Genomic DNA, 25,834 nt, shown 5'->3' with positions numbered 1-25,834 from the left:
TCATTTTGGGCCATTCTTCCAATTCACATGTCACAAGATTCTCCCTCACTGAACTGAGTCATTCTGAAACTTACGCGTACCTCTCTGACGTCCAAGAATTCTCATCTGCATAATAACGCCTGCCCCCTCTATGTTTGTTGCCACCAGGCGCACACACGCAACCATTATTTATTGCAGTACGCAAGCAAATGCGTGTAATTGAAGTTTAACAGTGCATTGGGTTAGCATTTAAAAACGTTATGAGCAAAACGGGCAAGATATGTTAAAAAACAATCACACTTATGGATAATAAGTTATAACGTGCATTTTCACCAAACTACATTAGGGATGGGACTTATTCGAAGATCGCTGGTTCTTAAGATCCATTATTACATGGCGTTTTCACATTCGCCGAAATGCTTGCTTGTGATTGGTCAATAGCCCCCCGACTGCGGTCATTATTTTTCAATAATGACCGCTGTTTTTTCAATAATGACCGCAGTGCGCAGCTGTTGGCAATCAAGCCCACTGACACACACTGTTTCAGTGCAATTAGACAGTGTTCTGCTGCCGGCGATGACAGGGGGCGGAGCGACGAGCGGAGCCAGAACACAGCGGAGCCAGAAGGCTGCCCGCGATAATAATAATCACTTTATTTGGGCTGACAGAGCCACAGAACAACTGCGATTTGTCAAATGAATTAGGTATATTGTTAGTAAGTTAGCCATGTAATAAGCGGGATAATGTATAGCCTACTCGGTCATTGTCGCAAAATAATTGACCTTCACTACGTTTAAAACACCTCGGCGCGGCGCCTCTGTATTTTAAACTCCGTGTCGGTCAATTATTTTGCGACAATGACCTCGTAGCCATACATTATCCCTTACATATTCAAATATTTTTTATTAAAAATATATTGTTATTTTCTGTTTCAGTTTAAATTCAGTTAAAATGTTCAGTTTCAGTTAAATTCAGTTATTCTTTTGAATAGAATGGATCATTCAAATCAAAGGGTATTGCACATAAATAGGCACTTCTATAATAATACATCTATTTTATATAGCGCTTTTCCAGGTGCTCAAAGACGCTTTACATGGGTAGAAGAGACAAAAACTATGGCAAAACAAAAAATAGAACAAAAACAGAACAAAAATAATACATGACAAAATAAAATAAAACCGACAGAATTAGAGGTCAAAAGCAAGATTGAAAAGGTGGGTTTTGAGGGTTGATTTAAAAGATGTCAGGGTGTTTGCATCACGGATATGGCTGAGGAGGGCATTCCAGAGGGAGGGGGCAGCAGCAGCAAAGGCCCTGTCACCCCAGGTCCGGAGCTTGGTCGTGGGAGGTGTTAGGAGGTTGGCATCTGCAGACCTAAGGCGACGGGTGGGCGTGTGACGGTGGAGGAGGTCGGACAGGTAGGGAGGGGCAAGGTTGTTGAGGGCTTTAAATGTGATGAGTAGTATTTTAAATTGTATCCTGTATTTGATTGGAGCCAGTGGAGGTCGTGGAGGACAGGGGTGATGTGATCAGAGCGACGGGTGGAGGTGAGCATGCGGGCAGCAGAGTTTTGGACATATTGGAGTTTATTGATAGTGTTTGGTGAGCCGTAGAGGATCCGTAGAGGATCTATCAACCGGTTTTAATAAACAAACAGAAACAGTAGCATGTGCATCTTTTAGATCAATTAGGCTATGATTTTCGATTTTCTGACATGAAAATCGAATGTAGATATGGGATCGAATATTCGAATTTTCGAATATTCGATCCCATTTCTACTACATTGGACTCAGCACTTCTGGTAAATCATAAAAATACTATAGTCAAACTGGCCGAGGAGGTAACATTATTTGTCGCCGAGTTGAGAGCTCCCCGCTGATCCGTCAGCAATGGGCCAAGTTTGTTTTCGGTGACCCGCCGAATGCTCTCCCAACTGCTCGGAGTCGAGTGTGTACCACACATTTTTGCAAGGAGGACATTGAGAATAAAGGACTTTATGATGCTGGGATGAGTTCCAGGATGAAACTAAAGAAGGGTGCTGTACCGAGTATTCGGGACCCGAAAGAAAATATCGAATCAGTAAGTACAAATGTCGTAATTAGTCAGCTAACTAACTAATTGTTGCTAGCTTAGCTAACGTTATCTTAGCTCGTATCTTAGTGCTTCGTTGTATATATGTAGACCTACTTGTGTGTATTGCGAATGAATGATTATGTTCCTTGTGTGTGTTTGGGGGGGGTTATCTTAGCTCTGTTTATTGCGCCAAGAAAATCTAACGTTAGTACAAGCACTGTGTGTGTGTGTGTGTGTGTGTGTGTGTGTGTGTGTGTGTGTGCGTGTGTGCGTGTGCGTGTGTGTGTGTGTGTGTGTTAGACAGAGTGAGAGAGCAATCTTATTCTTCCTGTCATTTGTTTTCTCTATACCCAAAATCCTATGCATGGGTACCTGCTTCGGTGTCATCCCTTTGTGGATTGTATTGTATTCGAAAACGTATGCTTGAGCCATATTTGTTTGTGTATTAGGTTCACTTTGACGTTAGTAGAGTAGTATGGGCGGAGCTACAGGTGGGGGTCTGTCACTCAAATCGCATTCCCAGTTTGGGGCGGAGCCCAGCCACAAACAGCTTGAAATCTTGAAGTGGAAAAATGCTACTTTAGAGGGGTCCTACTAATCACCACAAAGTACCAGAAAATACCCTAAAGTAGGGCTGGGCGATATGACGATATTATATAAATATCGGGTACAGTTCATTAACGATACACTTTTTAAACGTATCGTGGATATCGTGATGTTTTGCCCAAGAGGATTGTGTCGCGTCAATCTGGTCCACACGTTGAAACTTTTGAACAGCGCCGCCCCACACACACACTACTGCATCAAAGTTACTACTTATGATAACAAAGGCGTTCGTTTTGTGGCATTAACGTTATATAGTTACACGTTCAATAACATCAGCGTATTTACATAGCAACGTCCGAGGTCGACCTAGATATAGCAAGCATTAGTCGTTCATATCTCAGCCCGTGCTGACTCAGTTGTGCCCATTCTGCGGTCTGTTAATAAAGTTTTCAATCAGACAGATGTATGGAAAGGCTTTTATTATAACATCCGTTGCAGTAAAATCATTATGCCTCCAGTCGTTTAGTCATCCTGTGGAGCTAAAAGCTAAACGTCGGCCGCGGGGAGCTACCGCTACCAAAGTTGTTGTCATTGAGCTCTCCAATGGCGGAAGTAAAAAATTAATACGCGCTTGCCGATTGGTGCTAAGAACAGCAGGGCGGGTGCAAGCGGTGTGACGTAATTGGCAGACTCGACTGTCAATCAAAATGATTCTGTTTGCCGTCTGAATGAATGAAAACGTTATTAACAGATTGCAGCATGGGTACAATACAGTACAGCTCAATACAACAACAGTGGACTGGAGGATGCAGACCAGAGAAAGACTTTCGTCTTGTTTACATCAGGGTCCCCCATTTTCAATTCATCATATTTCAGATCTAAATCATATAATATCTCATTGCTAAATATATGCAATATATAATCTAATAATCCAATAATCTAAATCTAATATATAATATAAAAATGCTAAATGCATGGGTATTTTATTTTGTCTTTAATGTTAGCTTGCAAACTCAAATACTGTCTTGGTAAGCCTCATAATGAATTGTTTGGGGGAAAAAAGAAAAACATCGTGATGCGTATCGTGTATCGCCGAAAGGTCAGAAAATATCGTGATATCATATTTAGGCCATATCGCCCAGCCCTACCCTAAAGTACCCCAAAATACCCCAAAGTATACCCCAAAATACCCCAAAGTACCCCAAAATACCCCAAAGTACCCCACAATATCCCAAAGTATACCCCAAAATACCAGAAAATACCCCAAAGTACTGCAAAATACCCCAAAGTTTACCCCAAAATACCCCAAAATATACCCCAAAATACCCTAAAATACCCCAAAGTATACCCCAAAATACCCCAAAGTATACCCTAAAATACCACAAAGTATCACGAAATACCCCAAAGAACCTCAAAGTTCCCCAAAGTATACCTCATTGTACCACAAAATACTGGCTCAGAGGTAGAGCAGGTCAACTAATGATCATATGGTCAATGGTTTGGTCATTGGTTTGAATCCCAGCTCCTTCTGTTAACATGCCGAAGTGTCCTTGGGCATGACACTGAACCCCAAATTTCTCCCAATGAGTCTGGCTGCCATTGCTCTGTGTGAGCAATGTGAGGGTATACTTTGGGGTATTTTTGTTATGGTTTGTAACCGACCCCAATCGCACAACACAAGACAGGTATGATGGTTTGCCAAGAAACAGATATTTATTTAGAACAGGGAAAAAGGGCACTGTCCCTTTAAGGGAGAAAACACAAAACACTGGAATAACACAAGAGGGGAAGGTAAAGTGCCTTTAAGAGGCGGGCAGGAAAGGGAACACTATGGGAAAGTAAGGGAACGCCTAAGGGAAGGTTAAGGGAACGCCTAGGGAACAGAGGAACTAGAGACTAGGAGAACTAGGGAAAGAGGACTAGGGACTAGGAGAACTAGGGATAGAGGACTAGGGACTAGGTGGAACTAGAAGGGGAGAACTTGGGACAGAGGGGACTGAGGCCCGCGGAGGCGGGCTGGGGAACAGGGAGGAACTGGGGACAGAGAACCGCGGAGGCGGGCTGGGGACAGGGAGGAACTGGGGACAGAGAACCGCGGAGGCGGGCTGGGGACAGGGAGGAACTGGGGACTGGTGGGAAAACATCTGGGCCGCTCTGCAGAACAGAGGAGAGGGTTAATATTCAAAGGGAACAAACAGAGCAGATGCAGAACAGTCCAAATAACAAAGTAACAAAGTAAATACTATCTTCGTGTGAACAAACACACAGTGGGAGATGAAATGTCCAAAATAATATCCACGAGAGAACAAAACAGAGTGGGAGATGAAATGTCCAAACTAATAACTAAGTGAGAACTAAAGGAGGCAATACGCTGGGTGAGTGACATCACAATCAAAACTCACCCAGGCGTATGCGTAATGGTGCAGGAACAGCAGCGGGACGAGGGCAAGGGGCATTACGCTGAGTGAGTGACATCACAATCAAAACTCACCCAGGCGTATGCGTAAAGGTACAGGGACAGCAGCGGGAACGGGGGCAAGAGGCATTACGCTGAGTGAGTGACATCACAATCAAAACTCACCCAGGCGTATGCGTAAAGGTACAGGGACAGCAGCGGGAACGGGGGCAAGAGGCATTACGCTGAGTGAGTGACATCACAATCAAAACTCACCCAGGCGTATGCGTAAAGGTACAGGGACAGCAGCGGGAACGGGGGCAAGGGCACTACGCTGGGTGAGTGACATCACAATCAAAACTCACCCAGGCGTATGCGTAATGGTACAGGGACAGCAGCGGGGCGAGGGCATCGCCACCGGGTGGCTGGCTGTCCGAGCCGAGGAACAGAGTGCTGGAACAGTGGCGGTGGCGAGGGTGTCGTCCACCGGGTAGCCGACTGTCGGAGCCAAGGAACAGAGTGCGCGCCACACCTTGGTGTGCGCGTCGGAACAGTGGCGGTGGCGAGGGTGTCGTCCACCGGGTAGCCGCTGTCGGAGCCGAGGAACAGAGTGCGCGCCACACCTTGGTGTGCGCGTCGGAACAGTGGCGGTGGCGAGGGTGTCGTCCACCGGGTAGCCGCTGTCGGAGCCGAGGAACAGAGTGCGCGCCACACCTTGGTGTGCGCGTCGGAACAGTGGCGGTGGCGAGGGTGTCGTCCACCGGGTAGCCGCTGTCGGAGCCGAGGAACAGAGTGCGCGCCACACCTTGGTGTGCGCGTCGGAACAGCGGCGGTGGCGAGGGTGTCGTCCACCGGGTAGCCGCTGTCGGAGCCGAGGAACAGAGTGCGCGCCACACCTTGGTGTGCGCGTCGGAACCGAGAGACGCATCAGGTGCGTCTGCGTGGAGGAGTGTGCCAAGCAGGAAGGTCTGGAAGATGCGCGTCGGCGCGCTGAGGTCTGGAGAGCGTGCCAAGCTCGAAGGTCTGGAAGATGCGCGTCTGTGCGCTGGTACGGAGGAGCGTGCCAAGCTCGAAGGTCTGGAAGATGCGCGTCTGTGCGCTGGTACGGAGGAGCGTGCCAAGCTCGAAGGTCTGAAGTGGAACACTGGAATACCTCCCGTAGAGGATTAGAGAGCGCAGTACAGTGTCTCCCTCCAGGCAAACGGCGGCAGGTGGCGAAGGCTTGAGCGCATCTGGCGCGCTGGTCTGGAGTGGAACACTGGAATACCTCCCGTAGAGAATTAGAGAGCGCAGTACAATGTCTCCCTCCAGGCAAACGGCGACAGGTGGCCAAAGCCCTTGAAGATGCGCGTTGCGCGCTGGTGACTGGAGAGCGTGCCAAGCCCTTGCAGATGCGCGTTGCGCGCTGGTGACTGGAGAGCGTGCCAAGCCCGAGGGTCCGGGAGATGCGCGTTGGTCTAGATGTGCGTCAGGACGAACAGCTGCGCTGGGGTCTGCAGTGGAACGCTGGGGTGCCTCCCGTGGAAGTTACAGGGAGCGCAGAACAGTCTCCTCCACAGGCTACGGCGACAGCAGACGAAGGCTGGAGCAAAACATCTCAAGGCTGGAGAAATCCATATACAGCATTGGTAGACCAGAGGATCTCCCGAAAGAGTCTAGATGTTAGAGAATATGACTCAGCATGAATACAACACGACCCCACGCCGAAACGAGGGGAAGCGCCCTGGTATTTAAAGCCCACAGGGGAACTAATTAGCCTGCCACCACAGGTGCGAGAGGTAATTGATAATCGAACAGGTGTGGCCACTGAGAGTAAAGAACGAGAGGGTGGGGGCTAGAGAGAGAGAGTAGGGAATTCCTAACAGTAGGCTTAAAGAAGACAGAGAAAGTTGGTGAGCAGCGGACAAAACCTCACAATTTTGGGGTACTTAGTTTGGGGTACTTTGGGGTAGGGCTGGGCAATTAATCGAGAAAAAAAATCGCAATCTTGATTCATAGACCTATGCAATCTCATTTCTAAGTTATGACGATTTTCTTTTTATATATAAAAAAAAAAGATTATTACATTTTCTTATTTTTTTTTGGTACTTTGTGGTGATTAGTAGGACCCCTTTATCACTTTGAGTGCCACGCCGGGTTTTCCTTTTTACCCCCTTGATGCCACGGTCCACGGCCAATGTTAACGTTAATATCGCCTAATCTATGTTTTAAATTATGGCTATGTGTCTAATCTGCCCATCGCTTATCAAAGAATCATTTTCCAGTCAACATTGGCAAGGCAGATTGTATTTTTATCGCTTCATTTCCGTTTGATAGCATTTTGAAAATCACCCGTTTTCCGGGGAAAAATAACCCATTCTATGATAATCGCCTTTTACTGGAATATTCCAGAACGTTATCATTTGTCTGTCTATTTATGAATCGTTTTCAAATAAACGCTAGATGATCGATAGTATATGTGTGCGCACGCACGCTCGTGCCATGCGCTGATAATCGCTGCTATTATTTCCTCATGGCTTTTACAGTCAAAACAGCTATATCACATATAGTGGAAACGCTTATATCTCCATGAAAACGAGTCTGATTATCCTAACACTGATAACATAGATTCCTTACCTGACATTAGATGGTATCCAAATGGTATATTCCAATTCCTGATCACCATTCGAAAAAATCGATAAGTGTATTGATCCAACGTGTGTACAGTAGAACACATGATTCCCCGCGGCTCAGAGGCTCCAGAATGAACTCTGGTAACCCCGGCTGCATCAGTGAGAATAAAATGTGGAGTCAGAAATCCGTTCTCCCATTCACTTTCATTGAGTCCATTCCAAAAAGGTGATTTACCATCTGGGAGACGATAGGGGGCGCTTTTTTCACATCTGATCGCCGGCGGTCCCTGGATCTCCAACGGTAGGCTCGCGTGATGCAATATTTCCAAATGTATTCACAAAATGGATTACCATCTAAATGTTATTGAAGCCTCCCGTGACCAGTAAATAGGTACTACTACTACTACTACTACTCTTAACTCAATGGACGCCAAGGGGGCGCTGTTTACCTTCTGGTTAGAACGCCATCGCTGTAATGCAATGGGGAGAATGCCGTGTTTGCGAGTGCTAAAACTATATTAAATATTATAGCTATGGATCTAATAAACACGTAGATTGTCAGTGAGTTTCTTCCAGTCAACATGCAAAAAACTGATAATTTTTTCATACATACATTTCCATTTTATACCGTGGTGAATATGAGTATAGTTCCAGAGCGATTCTGTCTAATCTCAAGAAACTCGAGCAAACCGCGTTTCAATGCATTTCCTTAGAAATCGTGCCATTTGTCGCTTGATTTATGAATCGTTCTGAAAATAACGCTGGATTATCAGTATTATATGTGTCCTCGTGCACGAACAGAAGCGGGGGCTGAAAAGTCGCTTCTCCGTGCCTTGGTCACAGCCAACCGCACGCACACGTGGGGCGGCGTGGCTCAGGGGTATAGCGGGTCGTCCAATGATCGAAGGGTTGGTGGTTCGAATCCCGCTCAAGCCCATGTCCATCCCACTGCCGTTGTGTCCTTGGGCAAGACACTTAACCTACTTGCCTCGTATGAATGTGTATGCATGTGAATGAATGTTGGTGGTGGTCGGAGGGGCCGTAGGCGATGATTATTCGCCACGCTTCCGTGAGTCTGCCTCAGGGCAGCTCTGGCTGCAATTGTAGCTTACCACCACCGGTACGACTGTGTATGAACGAATAATGGACTCTGTAAGCGCTCTGGGGTCTCTGGGGTGTCACGAAGAGCGCTATATAAATCCAATCCATTATTATTATTATTACACACACACACACATGCGTGATCGTTACGAAAGAAACATCGGAATAACCCAAGATTGGTAACATAGAGTCCTTACCTCACATCTGATGTACTGCAAAAAGAATAATCCTGATCGCCATTCCAAATATTGATCGCGTTTATTGATCCAACGTTTTACCACCAAAACGCCTAATCCACGCTGCTCCCAGTCTCCCCAGTCCATGTGTTATAAGGATACTGCATGCCCGAGAAGGAAAACCTGGACCGGACTTCTTAGATCAGCGTACAGCCCAAGGGGGAGGGATTCCAATGATGTGCAATACCGGCCGGAAGGCGTTAGGCGGTGGTATTGGCCTTTTGCTAGCTCAGACCCATTCCCAATGATAACATCAGGCTGGATGGATGAAAAATTAATGGATATAGCGAATAAAAGAAATAACGATTAAAACCCGACTTTTCTTGTGATTGGCGCTCAAGCGATGGCGAGTTAACCCGACTTTTCTCGTGAATGGCGCCCAATGAGTTAATAACCGCAACAATATGAGCATATGCACTACGTTATATGCGTAAATGTGCATACATTTTTTGCATGATTAAAAGCGATGATTCTAACATTCGTGACCCTGGCAAATGTCCGAATCCCAAAAACAGGCTTCGGGGACAGAACTAGAAGCAACTGGATGCTCGTAAATCAAGGGCTGCAGTCTCACTTGGGAGGGTTTATTGGAGTTCAGTTCTCAGTGTGAAAAGATGATACGGTAGCAATCACAGCACCTATAGCGCCTGCCCTGACTTGAAACCCTGCCCTTTCAAAAAGTGTGAAGTGTGCACTTTCAGCAGGATTACTAACATCAGATCAATAGAGAGCTAATTTGTAAGGATGTAACACACCTGGATCTGAACCTGGTCTCCCACATAGGAAGCCCAGCGTCTAGCAGTCAGCCAAAGGTAGAATCCTCCCGCTGGGTAAGGGAGGTGTTAGGCTTACTGTGAAGTACAGTGGTGCATCCATCATTTGTAGGGATGAATGATTTTATTTCTGTCTTCTTTTACAAAGCAATGTACAGTAGTAGGACATTTATAAAAAGAAATTTAAAAAAAACGACAGAAAAAGGTGTAAGCTGAAGCCAAGGCTTATATTGCCTACCTTTTTTACATTACATTATTAAGAAAAAAAACAAAAAACATAATTCTGTACATAAACAAAAGGTTACGAAAGTTTCATCGGTTGTAATACAGTTATGTTATAATAAAATATAATTAGGATTATAATAAGGTTTTATATTTATGTATAACCTTATATTTGAACAATTTTTTATTTATTTTTTTATCTACTTTTTCTGCCATTTTTCTATTTTTCTCCCATCTCAATTTCGTATTGTCCAATTCTACCCTCCCCTGTCTCGAATGCTGTTAGGCCATGCCTCCCACAGGTCGGCTGCAATGTGGACCAAGCCTTGCATCACATGTCCCCTCCGGTACACGAGGAGGCAGCTGTCGCATCTTTTCACCTGAACAGCGCGATCTCTCAGCGGCGAGGGTCTGCGTGGGAGGGACACGCCACCCTTGTTGCTTCCTGATTCTGCTGCGCATGCGCACCAACCGACCTGTAGGAGTCGCTGTCCACAACGTCTGATCCCCACCCACCAGCTTCCCACCCCCTAATACTGCCAATTGTATTAGTATGAACGACCAGCCAAGCTGGTAGCAATGCCGAGAGCTGGGCTCGAACCCAGCATCTCCTGCGTTAGTGGCGAGCGCCTTGCCCACTGCGTCACTTAGCCGCCATATTTGAACAATTTCTTAAATGTATATGTATCGAACTACACATTTTATTTATTCATTGTCACAGTTATTCCATAGTTTTACCCCTTTAACATTTGTAGGGAGGCACCGCCACCGATGCCCCGTTTTCACTGATGACACAGTTTAGAATGTTTACAGAGAGAGTACACATGGCTGCATTTATATCGCAGCTTTTATCCAAAGCGCTTTACTATTTGTTCCTCACATTTTACCCATTCACTCACACATTCACACACAGACGGCAGAGGCAAACATGCAAGGTGCCGACCTGCTCATCGGGAGCAATTAGGTGGTTGCTCAGGGACACACCCACTTTAAACAAACACACTGTAGCACCCACTCCCCACACTTTATATTTATGGATGAAGGATTGCACTACAACTCGTACACCTTACTGTAAATTGTACCTAAAATTGTACCTCATCCCATTTCTGCTTTGCACTAGATAGTACTGTACATTAGTACACTGCATAGTATTGTGTATTGTATATTATATGGTAACTCAGAACATTGTACATATGTCTATACCGAACACTGTGACCTCATTTTCTTCTTCTAAATTCATGCTATATTATGTTATTATGTTATTTGATACTATCTTGTCTAGCACAGTCTCTGGAGCGTAACAGTAAGAAGCATTTTGTATGAAAGTATTCTGTACTTCTGTATGACAACTATTAAAGAACTTGAACTTGAACTTGAACTTCGACACACTGCCCGGGAGGAGCGGGAATCGAACTGGGAACCTCCAGATTACCAGACGACAGCTCTACCTCCCGAGCCACTGTCACCCCCAATCCAATCCTTTAGCCCGCTTACGCTGAATAATATAGGCCTAAACATTGTCTGTTAGTTTGGGGTTGTTATTATTAAGTTCAAGTTTCTTTAATAGTTGTCATACAGAAGTACAGAATACTTTTGTACAAAATGCTTCTTACTGTTGCGCTCCAGAGACTGTGCAAGACAAGATAAGTATGAAATAAAATAACATAGTAAAATTAGAAGTAAAAAAATGAGGTCACAGTGTTCAGTTTAGACATATGTACAATGTTCGATGCAGAATAGACGTAGTTACCATACAATATACAATACTGTGCAGTGTACTAATATACAATACTATATAGTGCAAGGCAGAAATGGAGAAATGGGACGAGGTGCAATTTAGGTACAATTCACAGTAGGTGTACGAGTTGTAGTGCAAATCCTTTATCAATAAATATAAAGTGTAAGTGTGTTTGTGTGATCTAAAGTGTGGAGAGTGGGTGCTGCAGTGTGTTGTTTGTTTGAGTGAGTGTGTGCGTGTGGGTGTGTGTGCTGTGTGCATTTGATGGTTGTTGCATAGTGATTATTGTTCGTTTAGCGATTATTGTTCGTTTAGCAGCCTGATGGCCTGGGGATAGAAGCTTCTTCTGATTATTGCACAGAAATGATTAAGCAGTGCGATCGAGTGATACATGTTTCTCCATTAGTGAGATCCGACATGCTGTGTGCGAACAGGAAGATAATTAAGTTGCTTTGCTTTGATCTCTGACATGTTAGCTGTGATTTTAGCAATGGGGGGGAAATGTCAGATAATGATACCCTATCCTATCTCAGCCTGGTATCAGCCCAATATATCCAATACCAGTACCAGGTCTAAGGTCCATCTCTAAGGTCACTTTACATCTGATATTGCCCAAGGAAAGCCAAATAAAGCAACCCTTTGACACATAAAAGACTTAAATTTATATCAGCTGCCACAAATCATTCAATTAAATGACTGTATATCAGCAGGGAAGCGTTTGGCAGATGGGGGCCACCAGCTCCGTGCAAACAATAGTTTCCTTGGCGATGGCCGGTCCCCAGGGAGTTGTAAACAGGTTAGGGAGGGGTTAGTGATTAGCTTGGTATGACTGGAGAGAGGGAGACATGCCCCAGGCACACTTGGCTTGCTACGACAATAGCCCCGGGGAATGACAATATCACAATCCCTGGGACGTAGAAAAGCCCCATATGGCATCTACCTGCATTGTAGGCAAATCCTGCGAATATGCAGAGTGACTCTCTTCATGTGTTATGGTAGCATAGCATGCCATCTTTTTTCTCTTGATTAAAGGGGACACGTGTATCTTTTCAACTATGTATCAAACCATGCATCAAACAGGAAGGAAGACTGTCAGGTTTAAAACTGTGGATACCAAACAAGGAAGGTAAAGATGACTTTGACTGTTAAACTGTTAAACAGTAATCCAGAACTATTTTATTGCACTGCACTGTTGCATAATTTTACTCTGTCTATTCTATTCTACTATTTTATTGCACTGCACTATTGCACTATTTTACTTTGTCTATTCTATTTAACTTTTATTATTGTCTATTTTTATAGGGATGTTAGATCCTAATGTGAAAAACTGTGATTTTATATGTCTGCACTTTACATGCTCGTTTTATGCCTTTTCTTCTGTTGTGAAACACTTTAAGCTGCAATTTTTGTATGAAAGGTGCTATACAAATAAAGTTTATTATTATTATGTTATATGAATATATGTGGACTTCCTGGAAGCCCTGGGACGTGTTTGTTCATGTTTAAATCTAATTTTAATTATGTATTTTCCAGAACCTCTTTCCTTGTTGATGAACATGCAGTTTCTGGTGGGTATGATGCTTATCTCCTTCCCTGCCTGGCTACCCCACAAGGAAGCATACTAGGTCCGCTACTGTTCCTAATTTATGCAAATGACATGTCGTCAGCTTGTGTCAAAATACTTCCCAAAGGTCAGTGAATACCACGATCACAACACCAGAGGGAGCTCCACAAATCATGTTAAACCCAGATTCGGCTCAAACAAGGGACTAAACACGTTTCGCAATTATGCCACATCAATGTGGAATGCACTACCCAAAGCTGTAAAGGAATGTGAATCACTACCCACTTTCAAAAACACTCTCAAAAAACACCTACGGGAGACTGCAATTCGAAACTGGCCCATGTAAATGTCCTAACACAACCCCCTCCAATGTACAGTAAAAATGACCAAGTATGGTCTTGTCAATATTCCAATGTACAGTGTTGCCTGTACAGTTGTACAGTGTCCCCCACCCACCCCTCCTACCCAACCTCCCCCCCACTCCTACCCCCCCCCCCCCCCCCCCCCCCCACCTACCCAACCTCCTCCAATGTACAGTTTCTACGTCAAATGTATATACTTCTTTTCTGGACTCTTTTCGTATCACAAACAGTACTGTATTTGCAAATCTGGTATGTCATAAATGTATAGATGTAGCAGTACTGTCTATCTGTATGTCATATATGTTACAATGAATTGAAAATGGGGGACCCTGATGTAAACAAGACGAAAGTCTTTCTCTGGTCTGCATCCCCTTAACAATTGTATGTATTGAGCTGTACTGTATTGTACCCATTCTGCAATCTGTTAAATAAAGTTTTCATTCATTCATTCATTCAAGAGCAAAGAAACGTTTACAATTTGGGCTCCAGAAAGCAACACTGATTGATGCTAAATTAACCCTTTCATTACCACACCACCAGTGATGCGTTGCTCATGGGACGAGATTGCACTCCGTGCAGCCAAAGATTTGAGCAGAAGCGCGTGCACGCACACAGGAATGCGCTGCACTCGCCAACTCGCTATTAAAGTACCCACCTGGGCTACTTTGCATATCAATAGCGCCGGTCGTCAGGTGTGTTAAATGCGTTCTCAGATACATTCACACCTAACTTGTGAATGATATGTGTTACATTCCATTCGTAGAGGCAATTAGGCACTGTCTTTAGTCTGTGCTCAAGCAAGGGGACATTTATGCGCATGCGCGGGAGCGCGCGTGCACGTGGTGTCATTAGCGTGCGTGCAATCAGAGTTGATATCAGGAACGCACCGCTGCACACCACCAAAAGGTTAACCCTTTCACTGCGACAATACAGAAGGTTAACCCTTTCACTGCCACACGACAAAGGGTTAACCTTCTGTGGTGTGGTTGTGAAAGGGTTAAAAGCTAATGTGTTATGGCGTGTTAATCTGACATAATCTAAGTAAGTAATGTAATTTCCCCCCAGCACCTAAATAACACAACAGACTGCTAAATCCATACAAAGACTAGACAAAACCCATTTTCCATAATATGTCCCCCTTTTAAATCAGAAATTTGAGGGAAAACAGACAAACTTATTTATATTCTTTTTTATCTACTTTTTCTCCCCATTAAATTTTTTTCTCCCATCCCATCCCAATTTCGTATTTATCCTATTCTATTAACTATAATCAGCACATTTGCTCAGGACCTATCAGTGCCTGCCACTAACAGCTAGGACTACTTCAATGGACCAGTGGGGGGGGGGGGGGGGGGGTATACAAACACATTACCATAATTGGAGTATTTGGTTTAGATGCTTTGGTTTTTTACTAGTAAAATAAAGAATATTTGATCTATTAATCAAGCTAAATGGCCTGAAAGGGGAGAATAAAAGAAAAGTTATTTGGTGTCAAATTTGACAATTCTTTCTTCTTTCTATGCTTAAACATGTTGGGGGGAGGGGGGCATGAACTGGCATCCCTCTGCTTTTAGGGGTCACAACAAAATTCTACAATTCTATTCTATATTATTATGTTATATTATTTTAATTGTTTTATATAATTATTTCCTGCCTGTACCTCCCCTCCCCCATCCCCCCATGCTACTATGACACCTGCATTTCCCCAAGGGGATTAATAAAGGCACACTTGGGGACTTCCGGTTTTAAGATGGGTGGATAGGAGACCATTGAAAGAGCTCCCGGTCAAATAATATCGAGAAAGGGAAGTAAAACCGTCTAAAACAAAATAAAAGGTGACAATTCAAAGATATAAGAGAAAAGGAAAGATGTCCACGAGAAAAAGTGAGAGAAATAAGACCCCAGAAGACGTAACACCGGAGGAAAGATCTAGACACGAGGAAATGATGGAAGAAATAGCTCAGGCGAGCGTGACGCAGGTAGGCAGGGACGGAGACCCCGTGGAGCCCGCCTGGTTAGCGAGGTTCCAAGCGATCATACTGGCCAGCATACATGCTGCCAAGGATAGCCAGGAGCTACAAGCTAAGGCTAACCAAGAGCTACTAGCTAATGTGCAAGCTAGCGCAAAAGCTATCCAAGCTGTACGAGATAGCATACAAGCTAGCGCACAGGCTAACATGAGGAACATACAAGCTGGCGCAATGGCTAACCATGTGAGCACACAGAATATTCAAGACAGCATTGATGGATTAAGGGCCGGCATCCAAGCTGAAATGCAGAGCGCGTTGGCTAGCCAACAGGCTAGCGCAGTAGCTAACCAGGAGCTACAAGCTAGCAAACAGGCTAACGCAATGGATATCCAAGCTAACACGCGGAACATCCAGGGCAACAGCGATGGACTCCGGGAGGAGTTGGAGAAGGGTCGGGGAATACAAGCTAACGTGGCGTTGGACCGCAGCGAGGCCTGGCCGGAGAAGGAGCTGCAAGCTAACATGGAAGTTATCACGGTGAAAATGAAGCAGCAAGGGATACAAGCTAAGGGGATGTGGGGCCGCAGCAAGGCCTGGTGGGCGAGGGAGCTACAAGCTAACATGGCCAACACACGGACTGGACTCGATGCAAGGTGGGGTGTTCGGAGGAGCATGGAGGCTGGTTCGGGAGAGGCGAAACAGACGGCCCCCGGGGGAGGGACAGGGAGACGCTGGATACAAACGGACCAACCGGGACTCGGGCACCGAGGTCGGCCGGACCATCCGCACACGAGATGCAGGCGCGGGGGTCGCCCGGGCCGGCCAAGATGCGAACACGGAGGCCACACACACCAACCGGGACCCGAGCACCGAGATCAACCGGACCAGCCAGAACTCGAATAACGAAGTCTCACACACCAAGCAGGACTCGAGCACTGAGGTCATACACACCGACCAAGATTCAATACCATATTATGCATATAATTAGATAGTGAATGGAGGCAATGATTCAAGACATACTGCAAACAACACACAGACCACTGGGAATACAGACAAGGTGAACACATTAGTTGGGGAAATGGAGACTTGACTCGGGACATATAATACAAATAATACGTACTAGACTAAACTATAGACACTAACACACAGGACACACAGCTAAGAGGACGGGGAACATGGGGAATCACATTCAGAGACCTGATCGGGAGCTCTGGGAATGTACTATCATATGAAAGATAAAGATTCAAATAAAATGTTGGACAATAATAGGGACATTGGAGAACCCCCACAGGGGACATCTCCGTCGTTATAGGAGGGGCCCTCTCCAGGAGAGCCTTACCTCTCCAACCCGCCAACAGGGGTCAAACAGGGTTAAAAGGAATTACCTGGGAAGTGCCAATTGTCTTTAGTCTTCTTTTATATTATTTCTTCAAAGTTATGTTAGAATAGCAGTTGCTTTAAATGTGCACATGGACAAATATGAAGGACAAGAATTCAAAATGTTGGACATGAAGAGAGGCTTGGAGAGCCTCCTTCGGGGGGTATCTCCGTCTCTGGGGGGGGGGGCTTCTCCAGTGGGAGGGCTGATCCCCCTCCAAACCGCCAACCGGGGAAAGAGTGCGAACCATATAACCATTTATATACATGTCATTTTTTCTTATTGTGTGGTTAGTTTTAATTTCATAAATGTATGCGGTGATGTCGGTGACATGGGAGGTACAGTGGGTTCAGTGGGGTCAGGGGGAGGGGCCATCGTTCCGGTGGTTCGACCCGGGGGAGGGGGGGCCTTGCGTTTGTGGGATTGGTGTGGGGGGGGCGAGGTTTCCTGGGGTCCTCGACCGTAGTGGCCGGGCGGTCTGGTCTCCGGGCCGGGGGGGCACCGGGCTTGGGGTCGCGGGGGGTCGGGGGCCATTGAGGCGTGGTGCTTAGACCTTCTGCGGACCTGGGCTTGGGGCTCTCGTGGGCCGGGGGCCTGGCGGTCTGGCGGGGGCGGGTGGGGGCTCTGGGTGCTCGGCTCCGTGCATGGTGGACCAGGATATGGGGGTGTTCTATCTCTCGGGGAGGAGGGCGGGGTTTCTCTCAGGGGGATCCGGGAGAGTGGGATCTCGTGGGTGGTGGGTTCGTTGTGCGTGTGGTGGGGGGCTTTGTGACATGGGAGGTAGCGGACTTGGCTCGGTGGGGGGGAGTATCACCCCTCGCCCCTCTACTAGGTCTGGCCCAATCAAATTCAAGGTACCCGTGTCGCTGAGTGCTGGGCCCCACGTGGGACGGACCTGGGATGCGGGGGAGCCCGGACCTGTATGTTGTTATGTTATGGATGTCACTGTAAATGTTGTGTTGTATGTCTATAAATGTTAAATAAAAATGTAAGTTTAAAAAAAAAATAAAGGCACACTTGACTTGACTTGATTGACAGGTGTCAACTGCTATGAGCGAACATTCCACAGTATCCAATATCCATTCAGGGTGAGTTATTATGTGATTTAATGGCCTCAGCAGCAGCACCTGCCACTGTGTTAATTACTGTGTGAGTTTATCTTGTTGACTGGTTGTGCATTTATTTGATAATGATTGTGTAATAATGCGACGCCTGGCTTGATATTTGGCTGCATGAGCACTTGCTTATGCGCTAGTGTAGCCAGAGTTGATATTGTGTGTGGGCTGAGCTCTCAGCTTTATTGTAGTTGTGAATTAAGACATCTGCTGCAGTTTTTGGATGTGTGTGAGATTATGTGCTAAATAAATCAGCATTGTTTTTTGGTGAAGTGTCCCTTTAATATGCAGCAGCGAATACAAGTGAGCCAATAGTTTTTCCAAGAAGCCACCTGGCTATATTCATAACCACACACATCTAGAGACCGTAACAGATAGTATGTACCTCGCACGGAGCCTATGGATTAATTGCCAACTATATTTGACCAGGGATTGAAATCTTGTAACGTTAAAGGAACACGCCAACATTTTGGTAAATTAGCTTACCGTCTTCTCCAGAGAGACTGCAGAATAATGAAAGACTCCCACCACCCTAACAACAACACTCATGCGGCAACCGCTAAAACAATCACTAAACAAAATGTCACTTTAAAAATGGAAAGTCACTTTAAAGGAAGGAGGTACTGTATAGTATAGTTTTAAATTGTATATTGTATAGTAGTGTTTCTCAGGAACTTAGCATGTCTTTTTTTTATCATGCATATCTTGTGTCTTACCTATTTTTTTTTCTATGCCTATTTTATTATTGTATTTTGCACAATCAATGCGGGCATGACCACCCACATTTCACTGTATGCCCTGGTATGTATGTGACAAATAAACCTCTTGATTCTTGATTCTTGACAAGAAGATAGATACCAGTTTCCTCTCTGTGTGTTCAGTAGAAAGCTATCTGGCTGCACGTTAGCCTAGCTTAGCACAATGAATGGAAGCGGACATGGCCATTAATTTCCCAAAATGTTGGCGTGTTCCTTTAAGTCCCATCATTGTGGGCATGATGTGTAGCTAGGCTCCATTGTGATCAGTATGTGTATACTATCTGTGTCTTACATGCAGCAGCACCGGGGTCTGTGCTCCAAGCGGTGGTTTTAATGTGTTCTGTGACTGTGACCTGCTATCCCCCCCAGCCCGAGGGAACAGCACCCTCATAAAGCACGAGCAAGTAGCGTGATACACACAAGCTGACTTAGGCAAAGACACAAAGGAAACAAAAGCAATGAAATCAACAAGCAACTGATGTGAGTGTAGGCTTTAGAAAATGGTAGAAAAGCACTACACCTGACCTACGCCACAACAAGAGGGATGGGAATCATCGTGAAGGCCCCACGATGCGATATTATCGCGATACTAGTCACAATATTGCGATATATTGCGCTTTATAAATTTTTTTTAACTGCAAATGATGTTCTCTTTGTTCACTTTATTAACATCTGCAAATAAAAATATATATACATCATGTGTTTTATCTAATAAGACTCATTTTTATTTTGCTCAAATGGGATTGTCAAGCATGGGATTGTGGTTTTATTCTATTTTATATTGATACTTGGCATCACTGTATCGACGTAATATCGGCATGCAAAATATCGACATATAGGCCTATTGCTGTATCGATTAGTGTTGTCACAATACCAACATTTTGACTTCGATACCGATACCAGCCCGTACCGATATACCAGTATCACGATACTGATTCTAAAATGATACCACGGCAAAAACATATCAGGAAAAGTAATGGAATATATTATTAGATGACAGAACATGGAAAATTCTTTATTAAATTCTTTAATTAATTAATTCAAATTATAATTATAATTAATATTTGACGCTGTTGAAAAGTTAAAAAATTACTGAGTTATATACTATAGCTAATCTCCATTTGTTATTATGTGTATTATGTGTTATCTCTCCACTCCACACTATGTTAGTGCTTGTGCAGCACAGGAGATAAGATTTTATTAAAAAAGATCATACTGTATATCAGGGCTCTACAGTGTGAGCATTTGACTCACATTTTCCCCAAAAATAGATTTGTGCGAACTCGGAAAAATCATTTAGGAGCACAGTGTGAGAGTAATAGTTTTGCATAGTGGGCGTGTCAACGCACAATTGTCATTTCATATTAGACACAAAGCAGTGCGGACCTTAAATTTTAGAAGCTATGACATCTAGCTATTCAGCCCTGCGTTTGACAGCTCTGTAACAACTCATCTCGTGAGTCACGCTGTTTCTATGTGCAATGGGTCCAATGGTCTAACATGCTTTGCATCCTCACCATTCCTGTATAGTATACCCACGTCATGCTAAAAACCTTAACTAATGTTAGCTGCTAACTCTAACTAAGCTATACTGCTATACTACAACAACATACATTTACATTACATTTAAATGTAAATGTTAAATGTACATACAAAAGCAGCTATCGTCTAGTAGGCATGGGCCAATGTGTGATTTTGGTGGTATGTGCTATTGGACAGATTTTTGTCCCTTAGTATGCACACACACGCACAGTAGTGGTGTAACGATGCATCGAAATGCATCAATCCTAATGTGACGATTCAACTGCATCAATTTGAAAATGTTAGAATCGATTAGAATCGGAATAAAATAAAATTAAATAAAATGTATTTACCTATAGTCCATTCATGTGAATCAGTTCCCCCAGCCACATTTGTGTATACATTTTTTTGGGGGGAATTAACTGATAGAAAATGTATCGAATCGAATCGTGGTCAAATGAAGAGATTTCATGATGCATTGAATCGTTGCCTGAAGAATCGTAATCGAATTTAATCATTGTGAGGTCGCATCGTTACACCCCTAACGCACAGTATAATATGCATGTAATAAATAGTTTGTTAATAAACTCTGTGTTATTTGAACATTTCTCACTGTGCTCCTAAATTTCTTTCTGTGCTCCTAAATTTCTTTGTGTGCTCCAACATTTTTTCATTTGTGTGCTCTTTGGGGGGAAAGTTAGCGTAGAGCCCTGTATATATGTAAATCAATCTCTTCCTGTTGAATAAAATAGGTTCAAGAATCAGAATTGTTAGCCTAATTCGTGTAAAAAAAAAAAGTGTGAGTGAGTGAGTGAGTGAGTGAGTGAGTGAGTGAGTGAGTGAGTGAGTGAGTGAGTGAGTGAGTCCCCTCCCTCATAAACCTCTCCGCTCCCAGGATTAGTTGTAACTTGACCAGCTTGCATTGTGAAAAGCTTGCATTGTCGAGTCTTGGCTTTAGGCAGAATGAAACAACATCTTTGTTGGCAGACGACTCCTTATCAACACTGCTATCTAACGTTAGCAAGCTAAGCATGCGTAGCGCGACCTGTGTAACGTTAAGTAACTTGTTACACTTGTGTTCTGCTGGGAAAGACCTTTCATCACTGCATACAACTTGGCGCAGGCAGACCAGTCGCGCACTCAGGCACTCGCGGGTTTCGTGCGAGAACGTGAGCGTGGCCTGGCACACCGAGTCCGACTTCAGAGTGGGCGAAAGTGCACGGAGGAAGGCACATTTACATTGGAACAGCTATAAATGCCTAGTCTATATGCGAAGTCAGTCCCCGTTTTTGAAAAGATTTGAAGGATTTCCAGTTCCAGTGTTCTATTGTCCATTTTGTATAACCAGTTATTATATAGTTAATTAGAATGTTAGAATTCGGGGCGGCTGATTGGACGCAGTGGGCAAGGCGCTCGCCTCCAACGCAGGATACGCTGGGTTCGAGCCCAGCTCTCTGCGTTGCTACCGGCTGGCCGGTCGTTCATACTAACACAATTGGCAAGTGTTAGAGTGGGAAAGCCGGTGGGTAGGGATTTGACGTTGTGGACGGCGACTCCTACAGGTCGGTTTGGTGACGCCGGTGCGACTGAAGCAGGAAGTAGCGGGGGCAGCGTGAGCCTCCCACGCGTTACTCCTCGCCACTGAGAGTTCGAGCTGCTGCGGTGAAAATATGCGACAGGCTGCCTCCTCGTGTACCGGAGGGGACACGTGATGCAAGGCTTCTGTCCTCACTACAGCCGACCTGTGGGAGGCATAGTCTAGCAATGATCAAGACAGGGGAGGAAAGACTTGAATATACAAAATTGGGATGGGAGAAAAATTTGAAAATGGGAAAAAAAAAGAATGTCAGAATTCATTTTAGAATGATGATCAGTGTGACTGTACTCCTGAAAAAGTATAGTAATATGGTTTATTTGTATTGGGAAAGATACAGACACATTAGCTGGTTGAACAACATCTATATGTGTGGTAATAATGCAGATATTGAGTGTATTTGTGAAAATGCGCGTGGCGCACGCCTCTGAATCCAACTGAAGCGAAAACGATCGCTTCCGCCCCGCGAGTCGCACGCCCGCTTGCGGCCAGTGGGCACAGCTACGTCCATTAACATGGGAGCGAAAGTGAAGCGCTGGTCGCCCGCCAGCCCGCCTGCTGAAAGTTTGCGGCTGGTGTGCCGGGGCCGTCACACACACTCATAGAATATACGCATCAGGCTATTCTTCTAAAAGTATTGATACTAATAAAATGGAGTATTGAACCGCTTTTAACAGCGGGTATCGCTGTTTATTTCTAGTATCGGTGTATCGTGCAACCCTAGTATCGATTTTCCCCCACCCCAATGCGATAAGTTAACGTGATATACATATTGCTTTATTTTGCCTCAAGCAAAGTTGGCATTGTGTGTTCATGTGGTTCGCTATTATATAGAATATGCAGTTTTCGGGAGTTTGTGTGGCTTGGCTGTGGTCTGATGCGCTCAGCAGTTCCTAATTTATGCAAATGACATGTCGTCAGCTTGTGACTGCAACTTGTTCCTGTTCGCGGACGACTCAGCCCTGCTGGTCTCTGACAAGAACAAGTTACAGGTTGAACAAACCCTCAGCTCGAAGGCGGCTGGGTGGCGCAGCGGAGATTGCGCTCGTCACCAATGCAAGAGACTCCGGTCTCGAATCCGGGTGTCAGCATTGCCTCCGGCTTGGGCCGGCCGTCATACTAACTCATTGGCAGAGTCAGCGGGTGGAAGTCGATGGGTGGTAATCTGGACGTTGTGGAAAGATGAAATTACATAGGTTCCATCCTAGAGGCTAATCTTTCCTGTGACAAAATGGCATCCAATGTAATAAAAAAAAGTCAACCAACGAACTAGATTCTTGTACCGGATCTCCTCTCTGGTAAACAAGAATACCCTGAAGACTCTGGCAGGAGCACTCATTCAAGGGTACTACGACTATGCTTGCACCTCATGGTACCAAAGCACCTCAAAGGCGCTAAAAACAAAATTACAAACATCACTAAACAAACTGGTCAGACTACTGCTTGACCTTACTCCTAGAACCCACCTCACCCCTGCCCACTTTGACAACCTAGGATGGCTTAGAGTAGATGACAGAGTACAGCAACTTGCAATGGGCCTGGTCTACAAGATACACTACACCACTAAGGTACCCATGTACATGTCAAAATACTTCCCAAAGGTCAGTGAATACCACGACCACAACACAGAGTTTCACAAATCATGTTAAACCCAGATTCGGCTCAAACAAGGGACTAAACACGTTTAGCAATTATGCCACATCAATGTGGAACGCCCTACCCACAGCTGTAAAGGAATGTGAATCACTAGCTACCCACTTTTAAAACCACTCTCAAGGAGCACCTACGGGAGACTGCAATTCGAAACTGGTCCCTGTAAATGTCCTTACTCAACCCCCTCCAATGTAAATGTCCTAACCCAATAATACACGAGACCCTCTTCTTGGAACCAAGTAAGGATTCGTCGATAATCCAATGTACAGTCCCCCCCCCCCCCCGCCTCGATCTGTTAATAACATTTTCAATCAATCAATCAATCAATCAAGCAGAAGCAGGCAACAACACTCGTGCCTGCATTTCAACAATGGTCACGTGAATGCTCCAGGCTCAGTCACGTGCACGTTCCAGGAATGCTGTAGTACGCATGTCTGTTTCAACGCTGGGGAGTCAGTCAGGCAATGAGTCAGTCATCAGTCAGTATGGGACATTTGCTAATTGTAGGCAAAAAGTTAAATAAATCCAAACAAACAAACAAACCATAGCAGTCATACAATAATAAAAGACTGATAATGTCAGATTAGCTAGGCTATATGATGATACCGTCTGGGGGACCCTGATGTAAACAAGACGAAAGTCTTTCTCTGGTCTATTGAGCCGTACTGTGTATTGTACACATTCTGCAATCTGTTAATAAAAATGTCCAATCAATCAATCAATCTGACATAATGAGGCTGGTGGTCGAGTCATGTGGCTGAGCTAAGTTACTACTAGTTTACTACTACAGTCAACTTACCATTGAGTTGGAACAATTCAGCAGGCACAGCACGAACAGAACGAACCATCTTCTCTTGTACACTTTGAAGACGAGAAGTCTCTCCAGGTTTTTGTTGTCGGGTGTTGTTGTTGTCCACGGCGGAATAATGGGCACGTCGTCCGGCACGTCTGCGTTGATATCCCCGTCATGTTCCTCCATGGGTGTCCCCCGGTGGTGTCACAACAGTCTGCACTTGGAAATGCTTCGACTACTCTATACACTAATAATAATAGCATAAATCACCGACGCATTGTGCAATTTATATAAACGGTTAAATTGGAGAAGAGTCGGTGGTTGTACTTGTAGCCTGTTCATTAACTTGTCTAACCTAGAACCTCGGCGTGTGTATAGGCTACTACATTGTGCTTGTGTTGTCATCCCCGAGGAAAAGTCACCCGGCCAGTTTATCGCCTCCTCCTGATAATGGGAGATAGGGTCGCATCGCTGTACATAACTGGTGTGTACTGTACACTTATCACCCCTCCCCGTTTAGCCCCCCGAGTCTTAGTGCCCGTCGAGTTCATCGTTTGGTGGCAGCAGCGGACTGTAATCAATGGCACTGCTTTAATTAAGAAGATATTGGTCTGCACCTATACGGTACCCAACCCCCTCCAATGTACAGTTTCTATGTCAAATGTATATACTCTTTTCTGGACTCTTTTTGTACCACAAACAGTACTGTATTTGCAAATCTGGTATGTCATAAATGTATATGTAGCAGTACTGTATCTGTATGTCGTGTGTGTCATATATGAATTGAAAATGGGGGACCCTGATGTAAACAAGACTAAAGTCTTTCTCTGGTCTGCATCCCCTTAACAATTGTGTGTGTATTGAGCTGTACTGTACTTAACTGTACCCATTCTGCAATCTGTTAATAAAGTTTTCAATCAATCAATCAATCAATCAATGCAATTGCTATTGCGTGGTGGATGCACACAGTGTGCCCCTTTTGTCTTATGTCCTCGAGTGGCTTTCTTAGATTGAGCAAATAAAATAAAGTTTTTTTTTCTTTTACTTTTATATCTATTCTTATCTCTGCACGTTATGCATTGTTTTTATTCTGTCAACTGTATACTAATTGTATGCCTATATGTTCATTTTATGTAATTTGCTGTGGTGGGGCACTTTGGGCTGTGGTCCGTGTTTGAAAAGTGCTATAGATCAGTTGTTATTATTTATTATTATTATATTGTAAGAAAACAATTTCGACCTCACCTCAATTGTACTTTTTCGAGAATAAATAAAGGTTTGAATTTAATTGAATGTATTCTGAGTGGAGACATTATGATTGACTAATAATACATCATTTTGTAAATTGTGCCATGTGGTAGGCTAATACCAGACGTTATTGGCATAAGGCGCTGCATTGCCTTGGTTAATTGGATAATTAACAATAGTGACAAATGAAGTGCAAGCACTTT

General features: G+C 44.6%; 1 protein-coding gene across 1 annotated transcript in view; it reads right to left on the bottom strand.

The window, feature by feature from the left end:
• The window catches only part of slc49a3 (solute carrier family 49 member 3), a 96,595-nt gene extending 71,807 nt beyond the window's left edge, over window positions 1–24,788 (bottom strand). Inside the window, exon 1 of the mRNA XM_084331756.1 lies at window positions 24,390–24,788. Coding sequence (XP_084187882.1) covers window positions 24,390–24,569 — 180 coding nt within the window. The 5' untranslated portion in view covers window positions 24,570–24,788. The remainder of the gene's footprint in view (window positions 1–24,389) is intronic.
• Window positions 24,789–25,834: the final 1,046 nt, after the last annotated feature.

The sequence above is a fragment of the Notolepis coatsorum genome (genome assembly GCF_963971535.1).
Source record: "Notolepis coatsorum genome assembly, chromosome: 16".
In the NCBI taxonomy this organism is placed as follows: domain Eukaryota; kingdom Metazoa; phylum Chordata; class Actinopteri; order Aulopiformes; family Paralepididae; genus Notolepis; species Notolepis coatsorum.
The sequence above is the reverse complement of the archived record's forward strand: the minus strand, read 5'-3'. Positions and strand labels throughout refer to the sequence as shown.